The sequence below is a fragment of the Rissa tridactyla genome, chromosome 4 (genome assembly GCF_028500815.1).
Source record: "Rissa tridactyla isolate bRisTri1 chromosome 4, bRisTri1.patW.cur.20221130, whole genome shotgun sequence".
Classification (NCBI taxonomy): Eukaryota; Metazoa; Chordata; class Aves; order Charadriiformes; family Laridae; genus Rissa; species Rissa tridactyla.
Genome location: NC_071469.1, coordinates 42,494,783 through 42,511,837, shown reverse-complemented (window position 1 = coordinate 42,511,837; position 17,055 = coordinate 42,494,783). Strand labels below are relative to the sequence as shown.

At 38.8% G+C, this 17,055-nt stretch overlaps 1 protein-coding gene across 18 annotated transcripts in view; it reads right to left on the bottom strand.

The window, feature by feature from the left end:
* The window catches only part of SIPA1L1 (signal induced proliferation associated 1 like 1), a 219,345-nt gene that overhangs the window by 28,709 nt on the left and 173,581 nt on the right, over positions 1-17,055 (bottom strand). For all 18 annotated transcript variants that reach the window (XM_054197962.1, XM_054197973.1, XM_054197972.1 and 15 more), the window contains 3 exons: positions 16,144-16,418; positions 12,459-12,737; positions 2,934-3,083 (listed from right to left, as the gene is read on the bottom strand). In XM_054197962.1, coding sequence (XP_054053937.1) covers positions 2,934-3,083; positions 12,459-12,737; positions 16,144-16,418 — 704 coding nt within the window. The remainder of the gene's footprint in view (positions 1-2,933; positions 3,084-12,458; positions 12,738-16,143; positions 16,419-17,055) is intronic.

Here is a 17,055-nt window from a genome sequence, read left to right as displayed (position 1 = left end):
CTCTTACCTAAACCCCATAATGTTCGTACGTATAAAAGCAGTCAGGTTTGCATTTGGCATATTTTATGGAGTGGGATCTTTTTTTCAAGATTAGAGATACACAAAATCACCACGTTTCTCATTTTATTTCATTAAAATCACTGCTCTACTAATTAAGGAGCAAGAAATGTCTTTAGATGGCTCTTTTTACACGAAGTGGGCTATCTAAAAGCAGGAATAATAAATGCAGGTGGCGCCATATTCTATACTGCTTAAATATATAAAATATATAGTCTAACACGGTATGTAGGAATGAACCCAAAAAACTCAAAGGAGAAATCAATCTGGATTATAAGATCAGTGAAACTGTTTAAATATTCAATTTTATATATATGTCATAAGAAGAAACTCATTACTTCAGTATTTTTTAATTTCGTTTTTACATTCTGCAGCCCATTACTACATATACATACCTTCAGGTAACACAGGATAAGTATACAAAACGCACAGAAATAGATCAAGACCAATCTGGAAATTCTTGAAGTCAGTGAAGTTTTTGCCCATACCCAACTCAGGATATGGACCAATAATCTGGAAGAGGCAGCAGTTACTGCTCTTACCGATGTCTGACAGACGTTGGACTCATACCCATGCTTTCCAAATCTGGCCAAAAATCTATCATGCAACAAAAAAAAAACGCATACACAAATTATGCAGTTGAGATTTCCTGCACTGGGAAATCTCAGGGACTGGCAGACGTAGAGCCCACTGGAGCCTCACCTGGGGGAGATTACCTTCAGGACGTGGTGCCCCCTCGGCCCCTACTCCAGTCCATCTTTCTCTCCAACTTCTTAGCAATTGAACACTACAATCTCTCTCCCCTATTTTAACAAGATATACGGGCTGACTGTTGAACAGCTCTGCCTGGTACATCAAACATCGCTACAGCGCTGCCCTGAATCTGGTCTCTCAGACAAATCTCAACAGAAGACGGACAGGGAACTGCAATGATTTTTAGTAACGTGACACATTACTTTACTTATTGAGGCAAGGGAAAGTTTCCTGCATAATTACATTTTTCATGTTTTCCATTTAGCCTGGTAGAAAATGTTTGGAAAGTCCTGAGTAAATATGATTCGTGTGTATGGACAGACAGTATGAGAGGCAAAATGCTTTTCCTATAAGAATAGAACATAATAGTCAAATAACTGGACTTTAATAAGTGATTTTTCTTTTTTTTTTTCTTAAAAAAAAGCATCCAATAAGAAGCACGCAAAGTTCACGTATTAATTACTTCTTCCATTATTCCATTGAAACAGGGTTTCCTTGCACCAAATTAAAACTTCAAAACCAAAAAGACTATATACGCAAGGTTTCTAGGACACATCTCTGCTGAACCAAAGAATGCTGTAGTGAACGTATGTGTATAATTGACTTAAAAGATGGAAAAGGGTTGGGATGGGTGCTGGTGTGTTCTGAGGCCAATTCAAAACAAAAATCCCAGCGTGTCTGAAAATCCCTTCCTACTCAAGCTGTTATGGTTGTGATGGTCAAAGGACATATGGCAGCAATACCTTTTTTGTAGAGCAAATGACGTAGTTGGAAAAGAGCAGACAAGATATCGGGAGCACAAGCTGCTCTTCAGAATTCAAGGCAACACAAGTGCTGCTGGCATGAATGAGCCTGGAAGTACGCAGTGTATAAAGAGGTTAAGTGCTTTTTCCAGCTGCAGAGCTCTGGACACATTTCTATTTAGTTTCCTTACAGCGAAGTTTAATGGCTTCAGAGCCAATCTCCTAATAGTCAGCATGACTTAAGCACAAACTTAAATAATGACCTGAACAGGCCTGATATTCCCATGAATCAAAGCCTTTATGAAGGCATGCAGCACGGAAGAGAAGGTCTTTTCAGAAAGCCTCACACTGAGCTGCAAGAAGGACAGGGAAGACAAAGCTTCAGTGCTCTGGAGCAAGAAGTAGCCCTTGTTCAAACACATGCTCAGAACAGCATTCTCTGGCCCAACACAGAGCACTGTCCCCATAACAGGCACAAGACAGTGCCTTGTGCTAAGCAGTTCCTGAAAACTACTAATTATTTTTTTTTAAATAGAGAAAAAGACACTTCTACCTTATAAAAGACCCAAACTAGAATGGGATTACACACAATGACCTGCAACGTGCTCAAGAAGACTTCAGAGAGAAGATCTGCAGTGTGAACTATCAGCAGTTTCGACACTTCATCTTCTCTATAGGAAGTAATTTGGAATGTGGTAGACAGCTCTTCTGCCGCCAATTATTTTTTTCCCTACTTGGAGATGCTTGATTTATTGTTCCTTTCAGTGCTCTCTGAAAATGATACAGATTTAATTTCTTCCTCTACAAGTTGCCCCTTACGTTGACACTGGATCACTTCAGAGTTTGAAGATTTCTGGGAAGTTGGAAGAGAGCACCTTAAAAGAGGATGACTCTGAATATGTGAAAAAAATGCCAGCTGTGGATTCCTTATCACTTTTGTGCCTACACATCTGAAGCCTTAGTGGCACTCAACGCTACCTTGCTCCAACTATTAGCACAGACTGCAAAGTCCCAAACAGATAATTTATTTTATTTTAGAATCGAAGCCTGTAAAATGAAGCGATTTGCAACATGAAACCAGTACCTTTACTGAAGATTTTTAAATACATTAAGGTCCCTTTGTATAGTAACCTGAGCTGTTGTAGACTAGGATCAGAGAGAGAGGTTAGGTCGCAAAGGGAAAAGGTGGAAGTAAGGGATTTTTAAAACAGTTTTTCCAAGAAGCATGACGGTGATTTTTGAAAACAAGCATGTTTTTAATGCACATAAACAACAGCTGAAAGGAGGCTGTGTAAGCACTCCTTTAGTTCAATATACAACAAATGTAACAGAGAACAAAAAACCTGCCTAAAAAGAGTACGAAAAAAGTCTGGTGCCTACCCTTCTGGCATAGATTTTTGTCTGTATGTGCCCCCACCAGAGCCAGTCTCACTTGAGGATGATAAGTTGCTTGGAGAATTACGGCATTGTTGCGATCTTGCTAAGGCAATGGATGAGACTGTGACGTACACATCGGAACCGGGAGACAACCTGTTCAGAGCAAATGAACCAGTCAAATCAGCAATACTGAACAGCAACATCATAGCGCAAAGCAAGAAGGACAACATTATGCAAACTGTCACATCAGCAAAGAACATGGCACCATGGAGACAGCAGAAATGAAGTCAGTTGAAGGATCAGACATTTTTCTCTTATTAACCTATTGGAAACCATGGAAAATCAGCTCTAAAAAGCTGAATGCAGAGGAGTAAATGAAGAGAGGCAAGTCTGGGAAGAAATTCCCGACACACACTAGGAAAACACCCCATTTTCTCAAGTCTTGATTTGTTTTTACAGATTGCTTGTAAGGAATAATGAAGCATGACATTCCTCACACAAATAACAAACAGTAAAAATATTTCTAATTCTCAAAACAGACACTTGCCTGAAATTTAAACTAACTGTAGTGAGCCGTCTCTGTGAACTCTTCCAAGAGTATCAAGCTTATTTCTATGCCGTCAAGCTTGTCCATATTAAATCACAAGGAATAAAAAATGTAACGTGATTTATAAATACCTTAACCCCACCCCCTAAAAACTTAACGTTCTAACATAAAAACATCTCAATGTATCAGAACTCTGTTTGAAAATACAGACCTGAGTCACATGAAGCCTTCTCCTGTCGGAATAACCACACAGCAAATAAATGGGCTAGAATTGCAACACCTGTACCTGGGCAGAATGGCTGGAAGCAGCAGGCTTATACTGCTCAACTCGTATATCCTGTTCTGTAGTTAAAGGCTTTTTTAGATCATTTTCTCCTTTGTGCATTTTGTTTCCCAAACCCCAACTGAATTCACTGCTGCCAGCTAGTTCTTTGCTCTACTTGGTGGTAACTGAAGCCATTGAGAACTTCTGCAGTGATTTAAGTGGAATTTGAATTACGCCATCCATGAACATCAAAATCCTACTGTGAATGCAAACCTTTATTCATTTTAACTGGGAAAAATACTATAACTTACACGAGTTAAATAGCAATTTAACTTTTAACATTTAAAAAATGCATACTGACTTCAGTGAAACACGCGGAGTTGTCTCGGTAGACAACTGGGGTCTGGGGATTTACAATACCTTAGCCCAGCTGCCTAATTGGTAAAGGAGTGGCAGATTTTAACCAGCTCTCATCACAATACTGTAAGAGCTTTTAAAATTCAAAAACTCTTTTGAAAATGAAAAAAACATTGCACTAATTAATGTTACTTATGTATGTGTATATATCCAAAGACTGGGTGTGTGTACATGTATCAAATGTGCACTTGTCCCCCTCAACACTTTGCAAAAAAGCAGTAAATAAAGTCTGAAAATGGAAAGAGCGGTAGGACTGGACCAAACATCTTGATCATCTGGAATTTCATAAAGCGCATATGACTAAGAATAACTCTTCTTCCCAGACAAGAAAGGAATGATCTAACACCTGACCATCACAAGTACCATACCAAATCCAGCAATTCCTTTCTAGTCTACCAAACCAAATTGAACTTCTCACATCTATCAAGCAACAATTCTGAAACATTTGATTGCAAAGAACACAGTTCAAGAGTTGGAAACTCGGGGAGCCATAAGCCAAGCAGTTCATTTTCCCAGTGACACTCTTATAAAGAGGAAAAAAAAAAACAAAACAGTTCAGGCAACGAAAATATGTGCTTTCAATAGCATTCACTCACCTGTGTGGGCACACACGTTTAAACTCAATTATGCTTGCAGAGCAACACACAGTTTAAAAGCGTGACCTTTTTTCCCAATACTAAATTAGAATTTATGGCCAGGAAACCAATTACTTCTCGAATAATTTCTCTAAAATTATTTCCTGTTGGAAAATGCTTACATTTTCACTTCAGACTCAGCTATGCCTTTTCTTTACTTCCTGTGCCTTACCAAAAAGTGACAGCACTGTTCAGAAGGAATGTCAAGATTTCAGAACTATGTCATGGAGTTATAACTCATTTACAAAGATGAAAGACCTCGAGGGCAAACAAAATTGTATTATAAATGTAATCTGAACAACAGCACTGAACAACCAGTCAGGTAGGACATCCTGTTATTTAAAGCAGCAATACATTTTGTTGGTACAGGTCACAATAGCACTAAAATCTTTAATAGTGAGAGACATTTAATTTTATGTGAAACATAAATAAGACAAAAGAACTTTAGAGTAAATTAGTTCGAATTGACTTTTTGAGCTGCTTTGAAATCTATTGATGAAAGGCACTTCCCAAGACAAAAGGAGTATTGTGTTAGCAGTACGCCCCTATAGTTAAGATATTCTGTGCTTCTCTTTTATTTATAATTAAAAACCAAACTAAAACAAGCTATTATCTATTTCAAAAGACAGCTTTAAGAAGAAATTCCAAAATGGTTAAGCGCTTGAGTCCCATAATTGAATTTAAAAATAGGCCAAGCGTCCATTGCATTAAACAGATACAATTACATTGCAGACAATTGAACTGGGATTACACCGCGCATGACTTAGTTCTAACAGATCTAGTTCATCCTGAAAGGACTGGTTGAGCCTTGCCAAGTATGGGAAGAAAATCATCTTTTGTGAAGGCAGTGAGTGGGATGGGCATACTTTTGTGTTTAGTATGACAACACAGACATCGAAAGCATCCACCTCGCTCTTAACAAATTAATTTCCATGCCATTAGCTGTAATTTTCCTCACGTCTTCAGTATGCATAGGTATGTAATATACACATCACAAGAAAAACGTCCGTCTGGCACACTTTGTGCCTATGGCCTAAGGCAGTCTTTAGTTACACGACCATACACAGGTGCATTCTCCCTTAGGACCTCTGCCCCATGCACTTCTATTCCGCGCTACACCTTCTCCTGCCAGAGCTGCCCAGCTGGGAAGCAAAGGAGGCAGAAGTTGGCAGAAAAGGAAGGGTGACCTTATAGTCAAGGCATTTCAGCGCTGGCTTTGCAAACTGAATTCTGATCTTGCACTTGCTGCAGCACTCCGATATGACCACTGGCATATTTGTTAAAGAAAATCTTTCATTCATTGTCACTAATTGCAAGTTTCTCAAAGGCCTTATTTGATTCCAAGGCCCGATTTACTTCTGAGCTGAAAACTTACGGAAGCAGCTGAAGTCAATTGAAGCTGTAATTTGAATATATAAAACATTAACAATGCTGGGCACACTTCCAAACATGAGATGCCCAAAATAAGACACAGCAAGTGATTAGAACATAATTTCTGTCTCTACCTTTGTTCTTAATCTGAAGAGGGCCAAAGACATCTCTTCTCACAGAAGAGTTTCGAAAATTAAGTTTAATTAATACCCGTGAAGCATTCAGAAACTACAGTAATGGGCACCACTGTAAAGCTTAGAGGGGAATTAATAATTGCATCTTTACAGGAGGATTTGAATGCCATCCAGTAAATAAGGGATGGAGTAATGAAGAGGAAAATAAAATATTAAATAGCTCTTTTAATGAGCTGCATTCACTGTGTGAACTGAATGAGGCAGATGTACTCTGTTAAAAGAAATTCTCATAATTTAATCAAAGGAAGTATCAGAAAATACAGTTACACAAGAGTTCTGAATAAAATTGCACAGCAAATCTTAATTCTGGCATGCTTACCTTCCACGTGTTTGATTTTTGCACTCCTAATAATACCGCAAGATGTGACAGTTCTCTGAAAACACTGACTCAATGCTCTCATGTTAAATAGGAAACCAAACCGTTCAAAAAGGAAAAAAAGAACATTGGCAATTTTGGGGAAGGGGGAGAGCGAATGAAACAGAAAATGCAGGTATGCTGTCATATTGTACCCTCTCACACCACATTGTACACCCTCTCAAGTACTTTTCTTCAATTTGACCATTGCATTTCAGAAAATATGTATTATAACAAGAAAAGATCTAGACGTAGGCAATGGAACAACCAGAGACAGAAACTGGTTTCCATATGAAGAAACACTGAACAGCCTATATGGCTCCACAGATTATAGAGAATTTTATCATATCTGCTTCAATCCATCCAAACATGAATTATATTGGACCAAGTAAACAACGATTATTCATTATCCCTCGTGACAAAAGAACAATTAGGAGACCTGGAACTATCAAGAGACCAATTAGCAGGCCCCTGGATGAAGAGCTGCCATCCACAGCTGTTAAACACAGCAGTACAGGTCCATCTGGCCCCAGGTGATCTCAAAGTGCAGCCAGCCAGGTGACTGTCCGACCTGGTAAGGATCCTTTCTTTATACCTGTAAGCATTTCTTATGCTTTTCCCTGGTCCCTGCTGATGGCCGCTGCCAAACAGGAGAGATCAACTCTTGAAATGACACAGCGTGGCTCTACTGAGGTGTTTTTGGAACACACGAGTTTGGCCATCCAGCCAGGTGCACCAACAAACCTTTCCTTTTCCACGGCTACATCCAACTCTAGGTCCTGGTGCCGGTAGGAAATGCATAATATATAATCTCATGTTAGTACATGTTTTAATTTGACGAATGTGATAAAAACTTTAAAGTAAGAAATCCTCAGACCCTGTGACGCAGGCAGTGCATGTGCCACAATGCTCACTTGACAGGTGGCAAGATGAGCACAGACACCTGCTTGTTTATACTAGGAAAAACGTCGCTGATCAAAGCTAGGCAGCAGCAGATTAGGATTTTTATATCATGTGGAAACAGTTTAAACTAGAATCTATCTGCAGGAATTAACCCATAAACTACTACTGGTACAGTTACTGTCACTGACTACACACAGGCATCGTTCAAAGAAGCATGCAGGTGTAGGGCAAGACTGTGCTCCAAAGTCCTCAATAAGATTTAGAAGCAGTCTCAATGAGTATTGTTCTGATACTTCCATGCAGTGGAATTTTACAGCCAGTGCTTGACTGCAGTTATGCCGTAATTCAGTTTTCCATTTGGTTTAAAATATTGACTGTGCTCAGAAATTTGCAAGTTAGAGCCTTGAGCTTCCATCCAGAACAGCACTGAAGTGCACGTGAAGTGCATGAGTCCAGCAGCGTGCTTTGCTCACTGGTTCACACTCTTCCCAAACGTTTGTTCAATCAAGTTTTAGTTAAGACTGGTTCCAGTTTACGATAAGTTAATTAAGAAGAGATTATCATCTAACACTATCTCATCTCCTTTCCCTGCACATTTATTTCTTAGTAAGTCTGGAAACCAAGTGTACAAAACAAAAACTGAAAACTGGGAGGAGAAAAAAAAATAATATCAAGCTCTAAAACGACATCTTCTCCAATAACATTAGCTCTGACATACTTCACATATATGTGGTTTATGGTATCACTCTGATATTTATTCTGGGTTATAGGCTTCATAGGGTCCCGTGTGGACTAATTAATGTTGTGAAAGAAGCCATAACTTGGAATTTATTGCATTTGCATTATTAGACTTTTCAGTCTTTAATGTTGCAGTAACATTAGAGATTCATTTTAAGATTTATAAACTTTTGGTTATTTTTTCCTGCCTACAAATATGCACATCAATCATTAATACATTCAAGGACCCAGGATAGTATGAGAAACAGGGAGAATTGAACTATAAGCTAGTGAGTTGGATACATGAGGACAAACCAATAAAGGCAAGTTTAAGTACTCTGCTGATGAGGCAGAGGACTGGGCATTTGTCTGCCTTCTCAGCAGACTGCCAAGCAAGTTACTCTCCCACCTACAATACCAGGTCCCCCAGGGAGGCAAGATATGTTCCCATATATGAAGTGAAGTCCCCCTGTTCTCTGGACCAGTAATGCAGCTTTTATCTGTTTTTAACATTGTTAAATGGACTAAAGTGAAAATATCAACTGGGGCAAAAATTATTATTTCACTCAGTATTCATATTTAGAGACGCTAGCTATACAAAGTGATCATCAGTCAGATATCACTAGTAGGTAACGCCAAGAGGGTTACACCTGTACTCCCAATACTCTGAGAACACTTTGTACTCAAAGAGGGAAACCCTTGTCTGTTAGGCTGGTTTTGTCTAAACTAAATCCCTCAAAACTTCAGGTTTTTTTTTTCTGAATACTTGATATAAGTCATGGATTTATTGCTGATATGTTACCATTAAAAGGAGTACCACATCAGGTCTGATACATCAGAAATATTATAATGCCTCTGTTTCATTCTTTGAAATCCCACCCTCTGGAGTTATGGCTAACGATGGTACCGACCTTCTGTTCTCCTGGGCAACGGCTACCAGCGCTAGTTCCAAAATCATCTCAGATTCGGAACTCAGAGAGACACATGGATGAATTTACTACGGCTTTCTCAGCTGCCACGTCCCTTAAAACATAGATCACAAACTATAGATTGCTGTTTCTTAGTGGCAGACGAGGTCTGCCACCACCGTCACTGCGCCTGGCTCCCTAAATGAAGAACGTGCGGTCAAAAGGCCAGAGCACAGAGGGATAAATGCCAACTCCAGTCTCCAACTAAGTATTAAGATCAAACATCAGCAAATCTGAACTGTAGGTTGGCACCGCAGAGACACAAGTGATAGCTAGTGATATCTAGACCACAACCAAAGATTAAAATTGAGCTTACAGCTTTAATTTTGTACTGAAATGACTTAGTGATGCTGAGCTTCATAGGTAAGTTTCCAGCCCCACTGACACTTCGCTAGTACCTCCTTTTCGAAAGTGAAGCTCTAATGGTAGTAAGGAAATCTAGGCTATCTGTACTGCTTTGCTAATAAGCCGTAATTACAGCTGCTTTTTTTCCAAAAAACTCCTTAAAATTCTATCTAGAACATAAATACTGCAGAGACTGGTTACTGCAAAGTAACCATTTTGTATATGGTGGGGTCATGTTTATAACCATGTTAATGAGGGCCCTTTTTGGATCACAGGGACCACCAGTACAGATTCCGGTACCCATATTATAAGGTTATCCTTGGTCCTCCGTTTCTCCAACCAAGAGCTGAGCAAAGAATAAATCGTAGGGAGCAAAGGCCAGCAGAACACCATCGCTGTGACCTGCACCAGAAACACTCAGATTCCAGCACCTCCTCATAGCTGATTTTTACACTATGGAAAGTATGAAAGTTAGTGGTGTAAAATCAAATGAAACAGTAGTTAAGAGGGCTACGCAAATCTCATCTCTGTTGATTTTAGAGATTTTACACAATGAGAATAGAAGTATCTGAACTTGCCCAAAAGCAAAGGTTTCTTTTATCATGCAGAGAAAATAAAAATGAGTCTTGGAGCAAGCTTAATGCCTTTTTTTCCCCCTCCAGTAGTCCTTTAAAATGACAAAAATGTATTTTTCCTCACTTTAACTGGAAACATGTTACCCTTATGCAGCTGCTATTATATTTAAACTTGATCCAGCCAAGAATAACATGTTTAGCAGACCAGAAAGATAAGAGAGAAGACATTTTTCAGGCATCCAAAAAAATTCCCAGCCAAACTTAAAAGCTACTTTGATAATATACTTTTAAGGATGAAAAAATCCAATAGAACCCTTTTTGAATAATAATAATGAAAATACTTAAAAGAATGTCTAGAGGAGAAAAACCCCAGCTACATGCCTTGAAAATGAAGGAAATGGAAAGTCAAAGTTTCACTTTTTGAAAACAAATGCTGAGTAGATGGAAATTTAATTTTCACTTTGCAAACATTTGTCAGGCCGTAACCCCCCTCTAGAAGCATTCAGTGACTGGCAAAATCTTGGATGCTTTAGGTGTGCGGTGTTGCCCATATAGGATTTTATGCAGAAGAAAGCCACAGTTGTTAATAACCCATCTCTCAGTGCAGCCAAAGGCTCAATCTCCTTGGCACGAGTTGGGGAACAGCCAACTCAAGACTCCAGACAAAGCTCTTTGGTTAATAACATGGAGAGATGGAAGTGCCTGAAAAAAACAGCAACTCAACTGCATCTGATCTTCTGCCACTGCCTCAAACTTTGCCCAGGTATCGCTACGCCTTCCATAACTCCAGAGTGACATTCTACAGCACTGGAGAGAGCAGAAAAAACCCATCACCCCAGCTCCTATTCCTTCAAATTTAGCATCTGCCTGTCTTCAGCTGTAACAGGCAGACATGGCCCGAAGCCACGCAGTTTTTATGTTGGTCCAAATATACCATTAGAGAGCTAAGTCTGGTGTCTCGCTGGCTTCTGCAACCTTTTTCACAGACAAATTTATCAGGTTGTCTGTGAAATTATTAGTGCTTTCAGTGTTGCAAATCTTCTTTTGCAACTCACGCTGATGGGAGCTTTAAGTACACATCTACTGAACTGAAATAAAGCTACAACTGGGGGGGCACTCTCTAATCAGTTTGAGTGCAGAAGTATGATAGTGTCTAACGGTAGCGTCTAATAAAAAAGAAAGTAAGAAAATGAAGTCTTTAGCAACTATTGCAATTTCTTAACAAGGTGTCCTACACCGAAATGTCAATTTCACCTTGGTAGTTTCTTGGTCTTGGCTGTACCATCTTTGAACTGTTCTTTTTTATCCCCAGTTCTTCAAGATGTGAAAAATGCTTTCAGTTAATTCATTAGAACTCTTTAAATTTTCTACAATATCCATCTTATTTCCACTGCTTTATATTTTTCAGCAACGTAAAGTGTGATTAGAATCTGTCTACAGCTTCTTTTTTTTAAGGAATTGTTCAAAATAAGAAATACAAGCTATGAGCTTGTTTCCCTCAACAGATCTCTTTGTAAATGCAGAGACAGTGACAGATTTGTATAGATAATCAAAACAATGGCAGTTCATTTGAATACTATCAAATACATCTTTTTCCATGAAAGAATGAAAATACTGTGACAGGATGTGCCTGATACCTTTTATCTTAATAATAATCACTTTCTTGTTTAAAAAAGACATAACAACAAAAAACCCAAATCACCCTGGAGAAATGCAAACTTAAACCAATCTCTTCTCTGGCCTAAAATGTTCAGAAACTCACAAATCAGATAAATTTGCTTTCTCTGCTTTCTTGCTGTTTAGGTACGCTAATTCTCTTGCTAAACACCCTGTTGGATGCTATTGCTGCCTTGGGAGCTCTAGGTGATTCCACCAAGTCTATAAGCAAGCTAAAATTCTGATTTACTTCTTCAAAATCCAGAAGTCCAGGAACACTTAGATCTAAAACTTCAATTGTAACTCATTTAAAACTTTAATAACCATACAGCAGTTTTAGCATACCACCCAACAAAGGGAAATGTAGCCTAACAATCCCATAATGCTTCATTTTGTGGTTAATCATGCCAGGAAAGGTATTTCCTTTTGGCTACTGTTTCGCTCATATTCATGTTGGCTTTTGGCTCATTAAAACCAAGATTAAAAGGAGTCTTCAGATACTTAGATAATATCTATTGTGCTTTTTTCCAGACATGATTCTGAGCAGCAATGTAAAGCCATTAGTGAAGAACACACGTACCTCCGGCTCTCCAACGGGCGCCCATCACTAGAGATGCTTCGTGGGATGTTGGCTGCTCGTTCTGGGGGTGGCATTTTCCCTTCTCCTTTTCCAGAGGCAATCCTAGATGTTACTGGACTTTGTATCTGGGATGGTACCTGAGCCACATGAGGTCCCTGTCCTTTGCTTGCATTTCGCTGCCATTTGTTATTATTTCTGAAGGGAAATTTGAATTCATACGACATTCCTTCATTCACTTTGTATTCCATCACTGGCATACGGTAGTTTTCTGAAGAACTCCTGGAAATGAAGGAATTTAACATGCTGCTGTAAAAAATAAAATAAATATATCCTGTTCACAAGGATAGAAACCTGAAGACAGAAGCTGAATCAATTCTATGAAACAGTACCTGTAAGATTTTGCTTTTTAGAAACATGTATTTAACTAGTTTTGATACTATTCAGCTGATTATTGGTTATAAAAGCTAAAAAAAAAAAAAAAAATCTGCTAGAAGGGTATCTCCCCTTCCTAATTTAAAGAAGTAATGGGCTTTAGAATTTGCTAGCACACAGACAAATAAGACACAAAATGTTTGTTCTTTTTGAGATAAATCTTCCTGATGCACAGATACCCATGAAAAGACAATATTTCCATCAAATAATGCATTACACTTCATTTTTAAACATCTTTGGCTTTGGAGTATCTCAGCTGATAAATTTGCACATTATGAAAACAAAACACTTGCTAAAAATTGTGGATGCCAAGCCCAAATGATGCCCTCTGCTTCCTGAGGATGTACAGGAACAGGACAGCATAAAAATTGGAGTAAAATAGGACATAAGCTAATGCAGTCCACGTAAGATGCAGGGCAAACTTCCGCATACATTGAAAAGGGGATTTGAAGAGTAGATGTGACCTTGAACTTCGGTAAGGATAATTTTGGTACTTCTCTTGACGAATGTAAATACCTCTACTTAAGTGAATTTTTTATTGTGATTACTTTGTTTATTTACACACATCGTTATCTAATGGGAAAGCAAAACAAACAATCAGTACAAAATTTTCTACTTCTAGCTCTTCCTCTAAGTGATTACACTGTTAGTGCTGAGAGATATCAATATCCCTTCCCAGCTACAAAACAAAACAGTTAACTTGTTATCCTGCTATGCTGACATTAGCAAGTTGTGCGGTCTAATAGGAGCAGACGAAGTGAAAGGGGACGCTGAGGTTCTGCTGTCCACACTACACACATTCTGTGGTTTTACTTTGGTCTATCCTCTAGTCTTGACCTGCAGATTAAGTTAGCAGCTGGAAGGCAGGAGGTGTGCTTCTGAGGCACGTGTAATTCAGCTTCATCTGAAAAGAAATGTCTGTGTGCTCCCAGAGCACTCTGTGATGTGAACCACTCCATGGTAGATGGAGATGATCAGGAGATTTGTTTTCAAAGTCCACTCACAACCTAACTAAAATCTCGATACTCTTGTTTTTTCTGTTCTCTTCCTATTTTAAGTCTCTGCTACTCTTTTCCTAGCTATTACATACTTTAGTTGTTTGGGTTTCTCTTTTTTTTTTTTTCCCCAGAGATAGCTACAGTTTCAGAAGCAAGAATACACAATATCTTCTTGCTGCTGTGTCCTTAACTTCAAGGTCAGCAATCAGTCCACTAAATTAGTTTAGTGGCAATGTTTTAACGACCATCTTTTAGTAGAGATATAACCATAAGAAGGCCCGCCTCTGTGTAGGGCATTAGATTGTGAATCAGGGTATTTGGATATATTTTTGTATCTGCTACTGACCTTGTACATGTGCCTGCTGGCAAGCCATCTTATCTAATGGCACCCCTGCTCTTCCTCCAACTTCATGCCAGCCGATTTATTAGGATAGGGACTGCTTCTCATATGAATGTACTATACCAAGCAGAACTGATCTTCATTTTAGTTACGGTCTGTAGAAGTTACTGAAATACTAAATGACCTCCAGGGGACACAACGAAAGGGCTCCAATTTTGTAAAACTGATTGCCAAAAGAGAAATTACTTTGTGCAAAGATTTAAGTTGAGTCTCTGGTAATGTATGTAGGATAGCTACAAATTCAAGCCACAGTTCCTAAACCTTAATGATCTTGGACACAGCAAGCAGGATAAAGAGTTGCTTTATGAAATTTTATAACTAGGCAATAACTCACCATGAACATTTGCTCACTACAAGACAACAACAAAACTCACTGATGCCGAGTATAGTATTTCAAGAAGTACAGTAATTTGTCTTTCTGCTATGGGTTTGGATATACTAAAGCTAAGCCTGCTTTTGGCTGTACTTAATTTAGTTCAGGAATAATAGGATCTGTGCTTTCCACACAGATTTTTCTGCTCTAATCCTTTTGCTATGATTGCAGCTGAACTTTCCATTTGCTTGGGCTGCTAAATACTGTACAAAAGCTTTCCAAATACCTCATGGGTGACCTTATGCCACTGCTCATTTTAATCCCTGACATGTATTCAATTTTCCAGTGACAACTAAAGGACAAATAAAACTCCTTTTCTCTCTGGTCCTGTTTTGCTACCAGTTGCAAAAGGAGTTAATATGGTTCACAGTAAAAACAAACACGGATTCTTCTTTTATACAAGTACAAGGTCTTTGCTCAGAGACACAATTTCATATCAATGTAATAAATATGCAATGAAGTTTAGCCCCAACCTTAAGGATACACAGATTTAGCATATACCCCTACCAAAGATATTTCCTGATTAGAAAACAGCAGTGTGAGCCAGTCTCTCACTGCAAGGAACACACTGAACTTTGATAACTGTACTTGCTTCTTTTTGGCAAATCTAGCCTAAACCTTGAGCTAGCCTGCAGGCAAATTTAGTCTATTAAAGATCATTCCATTTTAATCATATAGCACTTGCAAGATATTAATACGGGATGTCAGGAATATGGGAATCAGATTTAGTGATGTGGCTGAACGCTACAGACAACTGCAGAGATTTCAGATGGGAACAGAAAAAATTATGAAAAGCTTTAGTGTGAGTTCAGGAAAACCAGAGGGACTTAATGTCCAATTTAGAAAAAAAGCACATATTACTGCTTATTTCTGATCAAGCAACATTTTAAAGCTATAAAAGCAATAATACAGTTGACACAAGCCTCAGGCTTAACGTGGATGAGAAGCCAGAGAGATGCAGCAAGATCTACTACTGAGTAAAGAAGAATTACTATCTGCAGCAATTTCTCTGACCAGATCCACACCTTTGATAAACTCTCATCATTTACAGCCTTACTTATTTGTGAAAGTAGAGAATTTAAGCCTATTCTTAGCTTTCAAGAATTACATCCACAGACATTGCAAACTACCAAGAAATGGGAAAGTAGGGAGGGAAATGTACAATTAATTCTGATGTATCATAAACACACAACTGTAAACAAAAAGGTGTTTGATTTCCATGTTAAATTCCATGGAATTTAAAGGATACATGAGGTTCCTCACAGATTTTATTAAACCGGTATTCAATTAATATTTTGTAGGGTCTCTAGTCTGAATATGGGCAATTTTTCCTGCCCTCCTTTTTCACCTTACAATACTGGATACTGTATTATAACCATGCCATGTTTTTTGGAAGTTACCACTTATTCTGTGGTGTTTCTTTCACCCCAACCCTACAAATCAACATATTATTTCAGCCCAAACATAGCTATTATACAATACCTGCGTGGCGTGCAGTCCTCATACGGAGGGACAATGACGACCTTCACTGTTACTGATGTTCTCAGCAGATCAATCATTTGCTCGTGACTCAGAGTGGCCACAGCCACCTTGCAGATTTCCACCAGCCGGCTGCCTTGTCGCAGTCCTGCCTGCCACGCGTAGCCATAGGGCTCAACGTCTGCCACAATGCCTTCATAGTTTACATGGAAACCAAGCTGGCCCAGACCATTCCTACGCAGAGTCATCTCCACTGTTTCACAGCCCTTAGTCACGAGCTGTGAATTGAAATGAAGACAGAATTTAATGCATGGAGAGACCTTCAGTGCTAATAGAGGTTTAAGGGCTCCATTTTTGTACAATCAACCAACTCTCAAGACAATGGTCGGACACGATCAAGGAATATATATCACAGTCCTGGGTACACAATCAGCTGAAATGGGTCTCATCACTCAAGCTAGAATTTTCAGTAGAGTCCGATTATCCAATTGTCTTGAAATTTTTACTGAAACCATATAAATTTTAGGAGATACATGGCAGCACACAACAGAAAAACCATATGGTGTTACACAAGCATCTCTGCTTTATCTTTGACACTTCGGTAACCAACCAACCATTCCACATCTCCAGCTGTTTGAGCAAACTGTAAGATTACTTTTAGTCAGAATGTGGTGGCAGGCAGCTATCAAGCACAGTAAACTGGGGTCTATGCCAACTCTTCTATGTACCACGAGCATGAATACCTTCAAGAGCAATTTAATAGGGCATGGTTTCCCCTTTTTTCTGGTCATTATACAGCTACAGTTGTGAAATTACAGGAAAGACAGCAAAACATAACACATTCTTTCATAACTTAATTGGATAAAAAATAAGCATGGACAGATGTTTTATAGACAGATACCATGATTCACTGCA